Here is a 19,667-nt window from a genome sequence, read left to right as displayed (position 1 = left end):
TAACAGAATCCAGAGGTAGGAGGTGCGTGTTTGTGTCAGAGTAAGGTGGTAGGTGGGGGGGGGGGGGCTGTCAGTGAATGAAGGGATAAACTGAGTTTGTTTTGGATGGGGCCGGGGGACGAGCAGCAGAGAGCCGAGACCGTGAGAGAGTGAGCGGCCACAGAGCGACCAGGAACCGGACAGAACCAGGAACCACAGCACGGTGAGTGTGCGTAAAATGGATTAATTTGTCAACCAACAATAGGGAATTTATGTATTTCAATACATTTATTTGAGTTATTTTGATGGTAGAATATGAATGCTTTGACATATGTTATGTTCTAATCCAAATTGCTTATTTATCCAATCATGTGGACAGGCTGAGTTTTATTGTGCGCATTTTTGCGTAAAATGCAACATATTTTTGAACCTGTTATCACACTCACTATATACTGCTGTATGTTATTTCCTTGGTTGCCACCTATAAGTCCAAATATAACCAATACAATGCTGGTATTTTTCCATATTAGATAATTTTGCAGGATTTGTAACATTCCAAGATATGTCAATAACCATCATCCCTTACCCTTTACGCACAGCAAAACTAACACCATGTTTAGAATACGGTTGGTATAATGCAGGTTCATTTAATCGTAAAAGCATTCAGAGGCGTTGGAGAGGAGTTTTCTCTTCGTACCTGGCCAGAGGACACGTGTTTTTCCAGGGGGGAAACGCTCTGGCACCCACACCGGGCGGAGAGACAACTGCGCGTCTTTGTGCGCGCGAGGGCGGCGGCTCCTCTGCGGTCAGCTCTGTGTATCCCCGGGGGCACGCGGACAAACAGACCGGTGCAAGGGGAAATTCCTCCGGCTCTAGTTTCTCCACTTGTCCCTCTTTGCTCCGGGGGTTTGATGAACAAAACGAGGAAGGCTGTTAAAATACCCAAAAGGCTGCTGTATGGCCAGCGTGGTTTACATGCAGGCTTTTAAAGGAACTTCAAATATTCATAATTGATTAAATACAAAATATTTTCTATGCTCTGATTTACGCTGGATGTGTGCAGAAACATCAACTGTTCATCTAACAAAACTGTCCAGAAGTGGGCGTTTACATTTGTCTTCTAACAAAGTCAGAATGCGCAACAGCTAAATTGGAAATAAATGCAATTAAATGTAATACAGGCTCTTCCAACAATGCAACATAACAGAATACCTACATTATTAAATAATTATAATGATAACAATAAATGCAGGATAAAAAATAATAAGGTAAAACCATGAAACAGTATACTGAAATATTGTACACTGTAATACTGGGAGGATATCTAATATATGAAAAGATCAACCCCAACAAATGCAACATTAGCGGATAAATACATAATAAAATAAAAATAAATCACATTTTGTATTTTGGGAATGCAAGTTTTGTGCCCTCAAAGCATTGGTAACGTTTAGTTTGTGTATGGAGTAAATTACATACATAGTGTGTGGGGGAAACTTCTGAAGCAATTGGAAACAGGACTCAGAGAGACACGAGGAGAGCTGGAGCTTTGATGGCAAACACTGACGGTTTATTTGGAGCTCCGGCCGGAGAATTCACAAGACATGTCCCGGGCCACGAGTTGACCACACGGTAGAGATGCCACAATCAATTTTGAAGAACCCTCCTGTAGCTCGAGGTTTTAACTAGTTCAGAGTGTAATAATAAACATTCTTCAATAGATAGACTAAACAGCTGAGGACACTGAATCACATTTGTTGTCGCTTATGGCTCGGGGTCATCTACACCCCGAGAAGGATGTGTTCCAGGCAGGGTTCGAGTTATGTGGGAGCCAATCTCCCATAAGGAGGGGTCTGAGCTCCCACTGACGCAGTGAAATCATACATCTGTGGGGGTCGCTAATACATTACCAACATCAACAACCATTATTTTAATCACAAATAATGCATGTGTCAATGTAATATTATCTACGTTAACGAGGTAAATAGGCTAAAAAGAAAAACATGTTTTCCAAAAGAACTACGCATCGTATTCTCTCTTGAATGACAATATACCTGCACTGCACCTCCAAGGTGCGCATATATGCCTGTGAGCGTGCTGCGCGAGCCGAGATGATGTGTGTGTGGGGTAGTTGAACCTTTTCATATGTGTGTGTGTGTGTGTGTGTGTGTGTGTGTGTGTGTGTGTGTGTGTGTGTGTGGTGTGTGTGTGTGTGTGTGTGTGTGTGTTGTGTGTGTGTGTGTGTGTGTGTGTGTGTGTGTGTGTGTGTGTGTGTGTGTGTGTGTGTGTGTGTGTGTGTGTGTGTGTGTGTGTGTGTTTTAAAGACCCCCATAGAGCTCAGTTTATAACTCGAGCCCTGGTTCAAGGTGTCCCATAACAATAACTATCTCTGACAGAGAGTTGCCCGGTCACAAACTGGTAATAACAACAACTTGCTCCTAACAATAACAATAACGGCTCCGTCAGAGGGCGAAGGAGGACATGCAGGGCAAATTATTGCCCAACACATAGTAGAAATATATGCGTAAACACTGAAGCAAATAAAACAAAAAAAGACAATTAGAAAATAACAGAAAAAGTGCCTGTTAAAAATGTAGATATATATAAAACTGATGCTCAGACTTGGTGTTTTGCATTAATACAGCCATGGGTCTCCATCAGCTCCATATTTTTCAGGATTTGCTGCAGCAGGTTTGAGCATGGCACCGTTTCTCCGTGCCAACATTCGGAGACGTGTGGAGCTGTGCAGCTTTCCCTGTCCATTCCTGCGGATCAGGGCTGTTGATCCGACATGGGAATGTGGTTTTAAGGCATTCCAGTGAAGTCTGGCTCGGCCCAAACTCAGCAAAATAACTCTAATCCCCAAAAAGTACAAAATTATGCAATCTGACACCTTCAATAGAGATTTCAGGCGGTGTAGACATATCCTGGAGCCCCTAAATTGTTTCCTCTTTATATTTTGATTGTAACGGCATAGATAAAACATTCATGCAGGTATCAATCAGGCTACTCGTGATCCTCTATCAGAAAAGGTATTCAATCACAAGATCCCTGCATTAAGATGCTACTTCAGCAAAATAATACAAGTATTATGAGCTAAAATGTGCTTAAATGAATACAACAATGCCCCACTGTTACTGAAATACAGGTATTATTATATAGGTCAGTGTTAGATTGTCATTACTTCTGCATTATGTCTAAGTGATTTGCTGCAATGCTTTATTATTATTATTATTATTATTACACATAGTCTTTGGTTCGGACTCTTTTGTCTGTTTTCTGATATATAGACCATGAACTAGAATGCTTATAATTATGTTTATTTGAACTTAAATTGTAATTTTCCTTCCCAGATGTTCTTCCAGATGTGTCCTCACCTCCTCTGCTTCCTGCTGCTGCTCTGCGTCCCTGACACACACTCCGCTAAATGCCCTGAGCAGTGTGTGTGTGACCAGATCCAGCTCACTGTGACCTGCAACAGCAAGAATCTCACACACATCCCCCCTACTTTGGATGAGGTCACACACACACACACACACACACACACACACACACACACACACACACACACACACACACACACACAGCACTTTTCTTGCTAAAATCACAGCTTGCACAACCGGTTTTAATTTAGGAATCAATTATTTTCTTAATAGATCACAGTGAAATTGGATCTGCGTGGTAACGACATCCAGGAGCTTCCCTCTGGGGCCTTCAAACACACACCGTACCTCACACACTTGTCGCTGCAGCGCTGTAACGTCCGCAAGGTGAAGGAGGGGGCTTTCCGTGGCCTTGGACGCCTCGTCTTCCTCAACCTGGCCAACAACAACATCGACATCCTCTACCAGGTCCTCACACACACTCTCACACACTGCAGGTCCACACACACACTGTACCAGGTCCTCCTCACACACACACTGTACCAGGTCCTCCTCACACACACACTGTGTCAGGTCCTCCTCACACACACACTGTACCAGGTCCTCCTCACACACACACACTGTACCAGATCCACACACACTGTACCAGATCCACACACACTGTACCTGGTCCACACACACTGTACCAGGTCCTTACACACACTGTACCAGGTCCACACACACTGTACCAGGTCCTTACACACACTGTACCTGGTCCACACACACTGTACCAGGTCCTTACACACACTGTACCAGGTCCACACACACTGTACCAAGTCCACACACACTGTACCAAGTCCACACACACTGTACCAAGTCCACACACACTGTACCAAGTCCACACACACTGTACCAGGTCCACACACACTGTACCTGGTCCACACTGTACCTGGTCCACACACACTGTACCAAGTTCATACACACTGTACCAGGTCCTTACACACACTGTACCAAGTCCACACACACTGTACCAGGTCTACACACACTGTACCTGGTCCACACACACTGTACCTAGTCCACACACACTGTACCAGGTCTACACACATGTTTTATTAACTAAAAAATGTGATAATTATAATTTCAAAGCCTAACATCTGTGCAGTTTTAACATTTGTGAATGCCACTATAATTCAGAAGCATTTCTACACAGTATTGCTCCTTAGCTCAAGTCAAATGTCTGTCTCCTTCGTCTAACACATTTTCCTGGCACCACAGTGAAGCTTGATGTGTTTCTTGATGTGTGCCTTGATGTGTTCCTTGTGAGTCCAGGAGTCGTTTGACGGCCTGTCCTCGCTGAAGCAGCTCCTGATCGACCGTAACCGGGTGGAGGAGATTCAGCCCGGAGCTTTCTCTCAGCTCGGCTTCCTCAACCTGCTCTCCCTCACACACAACCAGCTGGTGTACATCCCCAACATGGCCTTCCAGGTAACAAACACACCTCAAATATAAACTCTAACACACAGTGAGAAGTTTACACTGTGCTTTCTGCAGCTGCTCAGAAATACAATTAAAGATAGTGGATTGTGTTTTAAATTATTGCAACTGAATCCATACACTTTCTCACTATTTGAATATTCAGGCTTTTTATTGTTGCAAAATAATGTTCTTGCACTAATCTATTCACAATTGTAATACCTCTTGCACTGTTTGTATGCAGCATTGTTGGAGGAGCCTGGGGTTTTATATTTTCATTGACAACAACCTGTTGCGTTGAATACGATAGTCTCTGAATCTTTGAAGCATTAAATATCAGACCTCCTTTTCTTCCTCCAGGGCTTGCAGAACATCAAATGGCTTCGTCTGAGTCACAACTCTTTAAATTACCTGGACACGGAGGCTTTGGCCGGGCTGTTCACGCTCACACGTCTCAGTCTGGACCACAACGAGCTGCAGTTCTTCCCCACAGAGACCATGACCAGGTACAGCGCGATGCTCCAAATAATAACACTAAATACAGAGGTGGGAAGTAGTGGAGTACAAATACTTTGTTACTCTACTTAAGTACATTTTTCTGGTATCAGTACTTTACTCCACTACTTATTACGACTTTTTACTTTGACTTCTTACATTTTGAACACAAATACCTGTACTTTCTACTTCTTACATGTTGAACACAAATACCTGTACTTTCTACTTCTTACATTTTGAACACAAATACCTGTACTTTCTACTTCTTACATGTTGAACACAAATACCTGTACTTTCTACTTCTTACATGTTGAACACAAATACCTGTACTTTCTACTTCTTACATTTTGAACACTAATACCTGTACTTTCTACTTCTTACATTTTGAACACTAATACCTGTACTTTCTACTTCTTACATTTTGAACACAAATACCTGTACTTTCTACTTCTTACATGTTGAACACAAATACCTGTACTTTCTACTTCTTACATGTTGAACACAAATACCTGTACTTTCTACTTCTTACATGTTGAACACAAATACCTGTACTTTCTACTTCTTACATGTTGAACACAAATACCTGTACTTTCTACTTCTTACATGTTGAACACAAATACCTGTACTTTCTACTTCTTACATGTTGAACACAAATACCTGTACTTTCTACTTCTTACATTTTGAACACAAATACCTGTACTTTCTACTTCTTACATTTTGAACCCAAATACCTGTACTTTCTACTTCTTACATGTTGAACACAAATACCTGTACTTTCTACTTCTTACATTTTGAACACAAATACCTGTACTTTCTACTTCTTACATGTTGAACACAAATACCTGTACTTTCTACTTCTTACATGTTGAACACAAATACCTGTACTTTCTACTTCTTACATTTTGAACACTAATACCTGTACTTTCTACTTCTTACATTTTGAACACTAATACCTGTACTTTCTACTTCTTACATTTTGAACACAAATACCTGTACTTTCTACTTCTTACATGTTGAACACAAATACCTGTACTTTCTACTTCTTACATGTTGAACACAAATACCTGTACTTTCTACTTCTTACATGTTGAACACAAATACCTGTACTTTCTACTTCTTACATGTTGAACACAAATACCTGTACTTTCTACTTCTTACATGTTGAACACAAATACCTGTACTTTCTACTTCTTACATGTTGAACACAAATACCTGTACTTTCTACTTCTTACATTTGAACACAAAATACCTGTACTTTCTACTTCTTACATTTTGAACCCAAATACCTGTACTTTCTACTTCTTACATGTTGAACACAAATACCTGTACTTTCTACTTCTTACATTTTGAACACAAATACCTGTACTTTCTACTTCTTACATGTTGAACACAAATACCTGAACTTTCTACTTCTTACATTTCCCAAACAGGCTGGTTCCTTTAGTTTGAATGTGTGTTTGGTGGCGTGATCATTATTATTTAGAGTCATTGCGTGCCTATTGATTTGAACACGATCCGTGTATCCATCATTTCCTGGTCTTCTCTAAAGAAGAGGGACCAATGAAAACGTTGTCATGTTGCCGTTGTTCAGCATGGAAACATTCATTAGCTAACAATGACATTATTGTTCTATTAATATAAAGGGAGGTCAGGTACTCTTTAAAACAGCTGCTAGTTATGGGTACTTTTTACTGAAGTACATTTCAAAGCCCTCTTTACTTTTCCTTGAGTAAAGAAGTTTAGTCAGTACTTCTACTTTTACCAGAGTATTTCTAAACACGAGTATCTGTACTTCTACTTGAGTAAAGGATGTGTCTACTTTTGCCATCTCTGTAAATAAAACAAACAACTAACTAACCCCAGACTGTTAAAATGCTCTGGTGCAAGTGTCATGCATTGTAACATCTTCAATCTCTGCCTCTCTGACTGCAGACTTCCAGAGGTGACCCGTCTTGACCTGAGCTACAACCCGATGACGTACCTGGGAGAGGAGGTGGTTTCCATGAACAAACTGACGCACCTCTTCATGGATCACATGTCCCTGCAGGACCTGGACCCCACGGCCTTCTCCAAATCCAGCAAACTGGTGCACCTGGACCTCGGTCACAACCAGCTGAGAGTCCTGCAGCCTTTCTCCGAGGGAACGTCGTCGCTGGCTCGCCTCAACCTGGCCGGGAACCCTCTCTCCTGCAACTGCTACCTGCGTCCTCTCAGGTAAACAAACACTTTAAAGGTCCCCTATTTTACTATTTTTCCTTAATATATTACAGGTCTCAGATATATACAGAGCCTGTCTCTGATTGGCTGAAACACCAAACAGATCATTGCAGCATCCCATAATCCCCTCTGTTTCAGCCCTGTTTCCAAAGTGCTGATTCTCTGTCTGTTACTTTAGATGAAAATAAGGAGCCCCTCCCCACGCCCCTCTGAGAGAGATTTGGTTAAAAAGAACACAATGGTGCTCTAGGAGGAGATTCAAGTGATAAGGTGGGGGGGGGGGGGGTTACCTTGGTTGCTGATTGGCTAATGGTTACACAAGCCAAAACATCGTTATGACATCATCAAGTGGCCAAAATCTGATCAGCTCATTTTCAGACAGGTTTTTATAGAAATGGATCAGGACAAAAAGAGAGAGAATCTTTGTTCCTGAAACTTTCAGAGTCTCTTTCCACAGAGGGGACACATGTTGATGAAGAAGAGACATGAAGAAGAGGGGACACATGTTGATGTAGAAGAGACATGAAGAAGAGGGGACACATGTTGACGTAGAAGAGACATGAAGAAGAGGGGACACATGTTGATGTAGAAGAGACATGAAGAAGTGGGGACACATGTTGATGTAGAAGAGACATGAGGAAGAGGGGACACATGTTGATGTAGAAGAGACATGAAGAAGAGGGGACACATGTTGATGTAGAAGAGACATGAAGAAGAGGGGACACATGTTGATGTAGAAGAGACATGAAGAAGAGGGGACACATGTTGATGTAGAAGAGACATGAAGAAGAGGGGACATATGTTGATGTAGAAGAGACATGAAGAAGAGGGGACACATGTTGATGTAGAGGAGACATGAAGAAGAGGGGACACATGTTGATGTAGAAGAGACATGAAGAAGAGGGGACACATGTTGGTGTAGAAGAGACATGAAGAAGAGGGGACACATGTTGATGTAGAAGAGACATGAAGAAGAGGGGACACATGTTGATGTAGAAGAGACATGAAGAAGAGGGGACACATGTTGATGAAGAAGAGACATGAAGAAGAGGGGACACATGTTTGTGTAGAAGAGACATGAAGAAGAGGGGACACATGTTGATGTAGAAGAGACATGAAGAAGAGGGGACACATGTTGATGTAGAAGAGACATGAAGAAGAGGGGACACATGGTGATGTAGAAGAGACATGAAGAAGAGGGGACACATGTTGATGTAGAAGAGACATGAAGAAGAGGGGACACATGTTGGTGTAGAAGAGACATGAAGAAGAGGGGACACATGTTGATGTAGAAGAGACATGAAGAAGAGGGGACACATGGTGATGTAGAAGAGACATGAAGAAGAGGGGACACATGTTGATGTAGAAGAGACATGAAGAAGAGGGGACACATGTTTGTGTAGAAGAGACATGAAGAAGAGGGGACACATGTTGATGTAGAAGAGACATGAAGAAGAGGGGACACATGGTGATGTAGAAGAGACATGAAGAAGAGGGGACACATGTTGATGTAGAAGAGACATGAAGAAGAGGGGACACATGTTGATGTAGAAGAGACATGAAGAAGAGGGGACACATGTTGATGTAGAAGAGACATGAAGAAGAGGGGACACATGTTGATGTAGAAGAGACATGAAGAAGAGGGGTCACATGTTGATGTAGAAGAGACATGAAGAAGAGGGGTCACATGTTGATGTAGAAGAGACATGAAGAAGAGGATTTTACATAATAGATGATCTTTAAAGAGGCCGTATAATGCTTTTGGGTTTTCCCTTTCATGTGTTTTATTTACATAATGCATTCTTAAAAAGCCTTATTTTTTTTGCCAAATTCTGATTGAGGAGACACAGATTTGCTTCAAATCGGGGAGATAAATTACAAAAAAACTGAGATATTTGTAGGTGTTCTCAGATGCCCTAAAATGCAGAAGGCCTTGCGACCCCACTTGGAGGTTTGGTGACCCCTAGTGGAGGTCAAGAACCATAGGTTGTGAACCAGTGGCAGGTCTCTATCTGTATGTTGAAATGATGAAGAATTGGTCCTCAAACCTCAGGGTTGTCTTAAAACCTGGTAGAAATTGGACACACTGATACAAAACGCATTTAGTTTTCCATATTTAGCCTCCACTTTGCTGTTTTACATGTCTGTATTTTGACAACCCCTTTGTGATTATATGTTTAATAGAATCTAAGTAAATGAGGATAATGTACATCTCTGTACGCAAATTCTACTATTGTTAACCATAATTGAACCTCTTTCTATTTGCTAAAACAAAGGACTTGTTATAATAAGCCAAATACATTTAGCCATAAAAATGGGAACACTCGTAAAATGTAATTAATTGACAGATAGTTAAGCAGCTGTGTTTCTAAATTGACCTTAATAAAAGGATCCACCATATTACCATTGAAATTATGTATATTTTATGTTTTTATAAATATAATAACAATATAAATGTTATTGTCTATATGTTAGGAATTATACAACATACATTGTCATACAGCTCATTGTTTATTTAGCTGTTAGATGGGAAGAAAAAAGGTGTAAGAAAAACGTTCTAATAAAAGTTTGAAAAAAAACAAAAAATAGGTCCAAGTGCTTTTCAGCGGTTGCCTCGCAACGGTTGCAAAGCCACGTAGGTGGGCGGGGCTTAGGGATCGTTCAGTGCCTCGAAGACGTCAGAGATGACATCATGTATGCGAGGTCTCTTCTTCAGATCAGTTCCTTCAAACCAGGCAGGTTAGCACACAGAGCATTTCAAACAATCCACATTGTTTTAGAAATATCAGGATAGTTAAACAGTAATCCACATTGTTTTAGAAATATCTAAATAATTAAGAATAATCCACATTGTTTTAGAAATATCTAAATAATTAAGAATAATCCACATTGTTTTAGAAATATCTAAATAATTAAGAATAATCCACATTGTTTTAGAAATATCGAAATAATTAAGAATAATCCACATTATTTTTTAAATACCGAGATATTTGAAAATCTTCAATAACATTATTGTTTAATTATCTGGTTAGTGGGTTATTAATAGAGTTATAATGTCCATGAACAGCCAGCAGACAGAGGAGATGCCAGATCTCAGAAGCAGTCTGACTCCTGTTGTTGAGCCCTTTGTCAAAGGGATGACAGCAGAGCATTGGCAGTCATTACGTTCAGGAAACCCTGATGGAGCCACCTTAATCGTGGTGGCAGACTTTGTACTGGAGGTTGTGTTGTCCCTAACTAAAGCCATTTTGGCTGGTTCTAAGGGCAGGAAGACGTCTGTCTCTCAGGAGAGCATCAGGTCCAGTCTGGGGGACCTGCTCTCCCAGAGTATTGCCAAAGCTCTTGACGTTCAGAGCCAGGTGGAGGGCAACAGCGTGGAGCTTTTGACAAGCTTTATTAGCAAAGAGGTGACAGAGAGCGTGAACTCTGCCACCAGCAGCACTGCTGAGCCTGTGGTGAGCCAGCACGTCGTTCCCCCCAGCAGGCTCAACCTGATGGTGGGGCACCTCTGCACAATGCTGAAGGCATTTGCAGGAAGAATTAGAGTTGGGAAACTCCACCGTAGAGCACGTGCGAGAAAATTAAGTCTTGAGACACTGATGGTGGAAAATGAGGAGCCCAGAGCTGATTCAGCGGCCTCAATTATTTCCTTTCTGCTAGAAGTCCAGGAGCAGAGTTCGTCAGGGGACTCAGTGATTGACCTCCGGAAACAGAAATCTGTAGAAGAAATAATTTACCAAGAGGTGAGAAGACTCACCGATCCTGTCCTGGAGGATTTGCCTGACCAGGTTTATGCTCTGCTTGAAGAGGAGAGCTCTCAGGAGATCGCAAACGCAGCGGAGGTCATCACATCCCTTATGGCCGAGGGAGAGCTGGATCAGGACGAGACGGATGTCGACGAGTCCACCCAAAACCAGAAGACCAAATGCAAGCAGGGCATAAAGCTGAAGGTGAAGAACTGCTTGGCAAAGCGTTTTGCCAAAGCTTGGATTCATCGCATAGTGGAAAAGCTTAAAATGAAATTCCATTCAGACCCCAAAGAGGAATCTATGAAGTCCATGATTTCACTGATGACCAGCGTAGGCAATGTGCTCCAGACAGCGGGAGGAGAGCAGGGGGGGAAAGAAATTAGTATCTCTAAAAGGTTCACAGACAGCTCCAGTGTCAAGTATGTAGACTTTGCTCAGGCACTGAGCAACATATTGTACAGACACATTGCCAGTGGTATGCCTCAGAACATTATCCCGGAGCCTGTAAGGAGCTCGTCTGTCACCACGTCTCCTCAAGTGCTCATTCCTCAGGTGCATCGCGAGATGTACGCGGACATGTGCAGTCAGGCGTGGCATTTTGTGTCGCTGATGACCTGGTTTGTGAACACTCAGGTAGCGAGCAAGAGTCAAAGGGTCCAACTGGCCATAATGGGGCCTGAGGCTTCGCTTCAGTCAGACGCCTTCGTTGAGAGGGACGAAGCTTTGGAGCGAGCCTCGCTTTGTGAGGAGACGACTAGCTGTCCTTTTAATCCTTTGGAGGGGGTCCGATACCAGGACTTAAAAAGAGCCCTTCTTTTGATTTTTGTGGAGAAGCTCGTCTCGCGGGCCTGCAGAAAATCTAAAGTGACGCATTTTTTGGATGCCAGAATGGAGGGCATCATTCTGCGCCTCTCTGATAGTATTTGGGCTAAATTTGAGGGAATTGACTTTCAAATCGACGCGGCGACCTTCACTGACCTTGACAAGATTATTTACCAGCGCTTGTGCGAGAAATGTGGCTCTCCAGAGATGCTCCTGGCCATTTGGCCCTTAAAGGAACAAGAATTTGGAGTTTTTATTGCCGAGTCCGTCAAATGTCATTTTATGCCAGCGAAAAAACTTGGACGCATCTGCAAGTTCTTTAGATCTGTTGGAAAAGCTGTATCCAACTTCTGCAGAAGCACTTTTTAAGTGAACTGAGACGCAGGGTTTCTCCAGGTTTTCCCACATTTTTTGCAAACAAATGAAAAAACTGCGTTATTTAGGGGAATATTTAGGGGACAATATAGGGGATTTATTAAGGGATGATTGCCATGAGTCTTTTTTTTTCTTCAAAAGCAACACAGGGTTTCCTCCGAGAGAAATAGGCTTCGGTTTGCCCGCGCTGATTGCTATCAACATTAGTCGTTAGTTTGATTCATTGCCTGATTTTAATGATATTATCAAGTTTTGTTATTCACGTTCAACCACATGGCTTTTTGTCCATGCTCAGACTTCTGCTCATACAGCAGTTTCAACATAATATCTCAATCACAGATTTCTAAAGTCTAAAGTGAACTACAAAAGCAATTAGAGACAACTGTCTCAAGAAAGAAATCATGGAAATTAGGAACATTTGAGGAGAGATTTATTGTAGTAGTATTCGTTTATTTGGGGGAAAATGGGTTGCAGCACATCACAAAGGCATTTAAAAAAAAAAAAAAATGATATCGGCAGACATGACAAGGGGCGAGAGGAGGGGGGGGGGGGTCAGTGCCAGACCAGCTGGGTAAACAGTGCGTCCTAGCTATCATTGATTCAGGAGTTTGATGGCTTGTGGGACGAAAGACAGCCTAGATCTGATCTTTTCAAACAGAGGGGCCCGATATCTCCGCCCGGATGGCAGCAGTTCAAAAAAATAAGAGTTAATAATAATAATAATAATAATAATAATAATAATAATGGGTTTAATTTATAAAGCACTTCATATTTGACTTCAAATCCCGAAGTGCTAAGAGGGTGCCTCAGGTTTTAAAACTCTGTCCTTGTGTAAGCTTTCTATACTAGAAAATGAGATTCCTGACAATTTACTGGACAATGTTAAACGATAACACCAGATAATTGAAAACTTTATTGCTATGTACTTTTATTAAATATTAACATGTAAAAGCTTATTCAATAAATACAGAAGTAAATTATAATCTGCTCATGTCTATGTGTTTTATTTCTTTATGCCAATGACAAATGGTTTGTTTACATAGGTTCATGTATCTTTTTGTTATTCACATTTCAACCTGGCTTATCAAAAGTTAGGATTTGTGTTCGTACAGCGCTTCATACTGTACAGTCATTCATAGCCTGATTTACATCATGTTTCCTTCATTTTATTCACATTTACAGAGTCTCCTGTTCACATTGGTAAAACCTAAAGTTAACAATACAAAATAATCATGACACATAGGTTAATATATCTTTCATAGCCTCACATTTTATTTCTAAACAAATTGTGAAAAGCTGGATGCTCTCAGTCACCAGCCTCAGTCATCAGGGAACAGAGTGATCGACATCTGAAACATATAATAGGTCACTTTTAAGGAGGTGAGAAAAATTCCTGCTCCTATCTTTGATGATTTGCCTGATCCGGACTACCCTCTGGTCCAAGAGGAAAGCTCTCTGGGTGTTAATAGCATTGCAGAAAGCATCACAACTCCTATTGTTGAAGAAGAGAGGAAGTTAGAGGAGACGGATGTTGTCAAGTCCACAAGTTATTCTAAACATAAAAACAAATTATTGCAGGGCATCACTGTCAAGCAGTTTTTTTTCCAAAGTGTGGATTCATCACATGGTGGCACAGCTAAAGAAAATATTTGAGCCAGACCCAAAAGTGGGAACCATCAGTTGAATGTCTACTGAGGCAGTTTGCTCCTGACAGAGGGTGGTGAGGAACCACATAGGGGGAAATAAATGAGTGTTTTCAGAAGTTTTCAAGTATTGTACTTTTGCTATCTCTGCACCCTGACAAACATTAGCCACCTTTAGCTTAGCGGTGGTGACGTGAAGTCATGTGACCGTGCTGAAGTAACTTTACAGCCCAACATAAGCCACCTTTAGCTTAGCGGTGGTGAAGTCATGTGACCGTACTGTAGTTCCTTTACAGCCCAACATTAGCTGCCTTTAGCTTAGCGGTGGTGACGTGTAGTCATGTGACCGTGCTGTAGTTCCTTTTAGAGCCCAACATTAGCCCCCTTTAGCTTAGCGGTGGTGACGTGAAGTCATGTGACCGTGCTGTAGTTCCTTTACAGCCCAACATTAGCCACCTTTAGCTTAGCGGTGGTGACGTGAAGTCATGTGACCGTGCTGTAGTTCCTTTACAGCCCAACATTAGCCACCTTTAGCTTAGCGGTGGTGACGTGAAGTCATGTGACCGTGCTGTAGTTCCTTTACAGCCCAACATTAGCCACCTTTAGCTTAGCGGTGGTGACGTGTAGTCATGTGACCGTGCTGTAGTTCCTTTTAGAGCCCAACATTAGCCACCTTTAGCTTAGCGGTGGTGAAGTCATGTGACCGTACTGTAGTCCCTTTACAGCCCAACATTAGCTGCCTTTAGCTTAGCGGTGGTGACGTGTAGTCATGTGACCGTGCTGTAGTTCCTTTACAGCCCAACATAAGCCACCTTTAGCTTAGCGGTGGTGACGTGTAGTCATGTGACCGTGCTGTAGTTCCTTTTAGAGCCCAACATTAGCCCCCTTTAGCTTAGCGGTGGTGACGTGAAGTCATGTGACCGTGCTGTAGTTCCTTTACAGCCCAACATTAGCCACCTTTAGCTTAGCGGTGGTGACGTGAAGTCATGTGACCGTGCTGTAGTTCCTTTATAGCCCAACATTAGCCACCTTTAGCTTAGCGGTGGTGACGTGAAGTCATGTGACCGTGCTGTAGTTCCTTTACAGCCCAACATTAGCCACCTTTAGCGTAGCGGTGGTTACGTGAAGTCACATGGCCGGTTTTTCCTTCACAGGGAATGGTCGATCCGTAACAAGGTGAAGCTGCTGGGCACCTGTGGAGGTCCGGCCCACCTGTCGGGGGAGAACCTGGAGGCCGTGCACCCTCAGGAGCTGCGCTGCCAGAGCCAGGAGGCCATGCTGAGGGCGGAGAGGGAGGAGGCCGCCAGGGTCACTCCTCCTCCCACTCAGGAGCCAAAGAACAAGGTCAAGTGTCCGGCAAACTGCGTCTGCGAGGTGAGTGCCTCTACCAGGTTTTCAGGTACTTGATGCACACATTTGTTGTCCACATATACTTTTTATATATATTGTTTTTACGGAGTCATGCTAGCTGTGTCCCCTGCTTCAAATCTTGGAATTGTGGTGCAGACATTCAGTTTTTTACCCAGAAATCTTGAGTACCCCAACGTTTTCTGTCAGAGATGTGTAGTACGGGTCCACAGCACATAGAAACTGCCGGATGCAAAAGCAATGGGATTTCCCCAACACTTCACATTAAGTGGAATTATTGTGTTTTGTCCTCTCTAACCTTCCCATATTTTCCAGGCTGATACACACCACTCTTCCTGTGAGAACCGCGCTCACACTAAAGTTCCTCGCGGTTTCTCTCCGGACACGAGGCTCCTGGACCTCCGAGGAAACCACTTCCACTTCATCCCCAGCAGCAGCTTCCCCGGCGTGGCCCAGGTGGTTTCGCTCCACCTGCAGCGCTGCAAGATCGTGGAGGTGGAGGACGGGGCGTTCAGCGGCATGAAGGGCCTGATCTACCTCTACCTGTCCGAGAACGACCTCTCCTCCCTTAGCCCCAACGCCTTCAAAGGTCCTTAAAATGCATCATTAACACTTTAAAGGGGACCTATCATGCAAAATGCACTTTTTGATGTCTTTTATACATAAATATGTGTCCCCGGTGTGTCAGGGAACTCACAAAGTGTCAGAAAACAAAACCCTCTCTCTTTTCCTCCGTACCCAAATCTCTAAAAACGGGGGTCAACGGAGCTGATCCAGATTTGCTGCCGATATGACGTAATATCGGAAACGTTGCTATCAGAAACAATGCGTAACGTTTTGGAAGTAATATGGTCTTTGTTTACATTAGCAAGCATCGCTAACACTCAGAGCTAACAGAGAGTATGTGTAAAAAAGTATAAAAAGGAACTCACCTTGTGGTAAACCCGCAAGAGAAAAAGTATTTGAGCTCCATACTGTGTCAGAAATAATCCTTGATGTGGTTTGGAACATGATATGGCGTTTAATCACGGCAGCATTTAGCTGAAAATCTCTCGGTAGAATTCTGAGCAGGCATTAGCTCCCATCCCCTCTTTTTACATTTTATTTTTTAAAGCTAAGGACCCAAAATCAGCGTTTCTCTAACAAGGCTGAAATAGAGGGGTATGAGGCATGGCTGGGTGATCTGTTTGGTATTTTGAGCAAATCACATACTGTTTTTTATATTTCTTTATATATCTGAGACCAAAAATAGCACGATAGGAAACCTTTAAAAAGTAGCAGTAGGTAGATTTGCCAGATAGATGCGCTTTAAATTCCTATCATTTAATTTCTCAGGCCTCCCTCAGCTCACGTACCTCCACCTGGAGAAGAACCGCTTCACCGGTTTCCCCCGGGGAGCCTTCAGCCTGGTGCCCAGCCTGCTGGCTCTGCACCTGGAGAACAACTCCATCTCCAGGCTGGAGCCGGACGTCCTGCTGGGGGCCGGGAGCCTGCGCTCGCTCTACCTCACCGGGAACGCCATCGGGAACGTGTCCCCTCGAGCTCTGGAGGGGGCGGGGGACCTGGACACGCTCCACCTGGGGGGCAACAAGCTGAAGGAGGTGCCCACCGAGGCGTTTAGTAAGATGGGGAGCCTGCGGGACCTGAGGCTGTCCGGGAACACCATTCGCTGGGTGGGGCCGAACGCCTTCAGACCCCTGGAGAGGAGCCTGAAGGAGCTGTACCTGGACAACATGGGACTGGAGAAGGTGAGGGGGTCACAAGCAGAGATGGCAAAAGTAACACATCCTTTACTCAAGTAGAAGTACAGATACTCGTGTTTAAAAATACTCTGGTGAAAGTAGAAGTACTGACTAAACTTCTTTACTCAAGTAAAAGTAAAGAAGTATGGGCTTTGAAATGTACTTCAGTAAAAAGTACCCATAACTAGCAGCTGTTTTAAAGAGTACCTGACCTCCCTTTATATTAATAGAACAATAATGTCATTGTTAGCTAATGAATGTTTCCATGCTGAACAATATTATTTAACAGTTGTGTTTCATCCCACAGAACATCCATACCTGTGACCTAAGATTTTCATTGTCATATCTACACTATGTACACATGACAATAAAAGCCTTGAATCTTGAAAAAGTATTCTGATGTTTATTGCTCCAGATGTCTCCGAGCTCCCTGGCAGGAGTGGGTCCAGGTCTGAGGAGTCTCTTCCTGGAGGGGAACCTTCTGGAGGAGGTGCCAGACCTCCACCCTCTCTCCTCTCTGGAGGTCATCAACCTGGCCCACAACCCTCTGATGTGTGACTGCCCTCTGCTGCCACTGCGCATGTAATACACGTCTTCTTTATCGTCTTTTTTTTACATCATAATCTATTTTATTTTTCACAATTTTCCTCCGTTCTCCTCACTTTTGAAATGACTTCTTCCTCCATTTCTTTGTAAACGCCCAATGACCAGATACATTAAAGAAAAATGGGAAAACGTAATTACAATCCACTCAATTTTAGCTAATAGTACCATCATTTGAGATACAGTATTTAGTTTTCAGGGCTTTTAAATACAAGTTAATTTCATATTGCCTCCATGTCATCAAATATTTTGTGTTTTCTTCACTTTTTAAATGACTAATTTCTTGTTAACTATATATATAAAAACGTGGGAAAACTGTCATATTTTACTTAAAGAACCATGACCTAAGATACTTCGTGTCCGGGGCGTTTTTAAATAAACGATAATGTGATATTTCCTCTCCAGGTGGATAGAGAAAGTGAACCTAAAGGTGCGAGCCACGTGTGCGAATCCCCCCGAGCTGATTGGTCGACGGGTGAAGGACGTCCAGGTCTTCAGAGCCTGTCCTGGGGGAGAAAGTCTTCCTTCCCCCCCCACCGTCACCCCAAAACCAGCAAAGGCCCCCAAAGCCACCAAACCCAAACCGATGCACCTCAAAGGCCCGCGGCGGGTCAAGATGCTCAAAGCCAAACGTCGTAAAGGATCCAACACGAAACCCACAGCGGCGAAGAAAACCACCAAGAGACGCAGCATGGCCTGAGAGGCTTTTTAAAGACAAACCATGGAGTTAATTCCTCTAGAAATGTAACAGCTTCAATATATCAGATTTCTATTACATTGTTTCTGCATCATTTTCTATTTGTCATCTGTTGGTAACTGTTGAAAAACGTCTGTTACAACACATTATGTAATGATTTCACTGACAAAATGTAACGCGTATAAAACACACTTCCTTATGTAATAACACTCATTCGTTAATAAGCAGCGTCAAGGCAATATGTAATGCATTCACCTGCTTCTCGTAATGTTTCTTACACCATGCCTGAGTCGTTTTATCAGACGCGGCCTGAGAAAGCTGCTTTTTTAAAGTTTTTAAAAGACAAACCATGGATTTAATTCCTCTAGAAATGTAACCTGTTAAGGGTTTTTAACATCTTCAATATATCAGATTTCTATTACATTGTTTCTGCATCATTTTCTATTTGTCATCTGTTGGTAACTGTTGAAAAACGTCTGTTACAACACATTATAAAATGATTTCACTGACAATCACACATATCGTTATGTAATAACACTCGCATTTGTTAATAAGCAGCTTCAAGGCAATATGTAATGCATTCACCTGCTTCTCGTAATGTTTCTTACACCATGCATGAGTTGTTTTATCAGACATGGCCTGAGAAAGCTGCTTTTTAAGAAAGACAAACCATGGATTTAATTCCTCTATACATGTATCCTGCTGAGGCTTTTTAACATCTGCTATAGGACAGACTTATATCAGTCTATTGTTGCATTATTTACTCAAATCATTAGTGTAGAAACAACACAAATATGCAATAACACAATATGTTATAGTTGGCCAACATGCAATACGTTTGCACGTTTTTATCCAATAACACCTGCATTTTGTAATAATTAACTACATATTGCAATGTGTTTTACATGTATGAGTCTTTTTTTATCAGACATGGCCTGAGAGCTGCTTTGTTTACGTTTTAAAAGACAAACCATGGATTCAATTCCTCTAGAAATGTAACCTGCAGAGGATTTTTTGAACATCTCCAATATTTCAGATTTGACCGTTTCTGCAGTTCTCCTTGTCGTCTAATAATAACTGTTGAAAAACATCTATAACACATGTGACAAATAAACGATGGACAACTTCACATTAAAGGTCCC

At 42.4% G+C, this 19,667-nt stretch overlaps 1 protein-coding gene across 1 annotated transcript; it reads left to right on the top strand.

The window, feature by feature from the left end:
* Positions 1 to 117: 117 nt before the first annotated feature.
* On the top strand, positions 118 to 19,661 carry chadlb (chondroadherin-like b). The gene is made up of 11 exons (XM_034134813.1): positions 118 to 202; positions 3,333 to 3,497; positions 3,636 to 3,830; positions 4,671 to 4,826; positions 5,175 to 5,320; positions 7,242 to 7,523; positions 15,270 to 15,489; positions 15,799 to 16,072; positions 16,819 to 17,231; positions 17,641 to 17,807; positions 18,234 to 19,661. The coding sequence occupies exons 2-11, from the start codon at positions 3,333 to 3,335 to the stop codon at positions 18,526 to 18,528; spliced, it is 2,313 nt and encodes a 770-aa protein (XP_033990704.1). The 5' UTR covers positions 118 to 202; the 3' UTR covers positions 18,529 to 19,661.
* Positions 19,662 to 19,667: the final 6 nt, after the last annotated feature.

The sequence above is a fragment of the Trematomus bernacchii genome, unplaced genomic scaffold, assembly GCF_902827165.1.
Source record: "Trematomus bernacchii unplaced genomic scaffold, fTreBer1.1, whole genome shotgun sequence".
Classification (NCBI taxonomy): Eukaryota; Metazoa; Chordata; class Actinopteri; order Perciformes; family Nototheniidae; genus Trematomus; species Trematomus bernacchii.
Note: the sequence above shows the minus strand (reverse complement) of the source record. Positions and strands in the feature narration are given on the sequence as shown.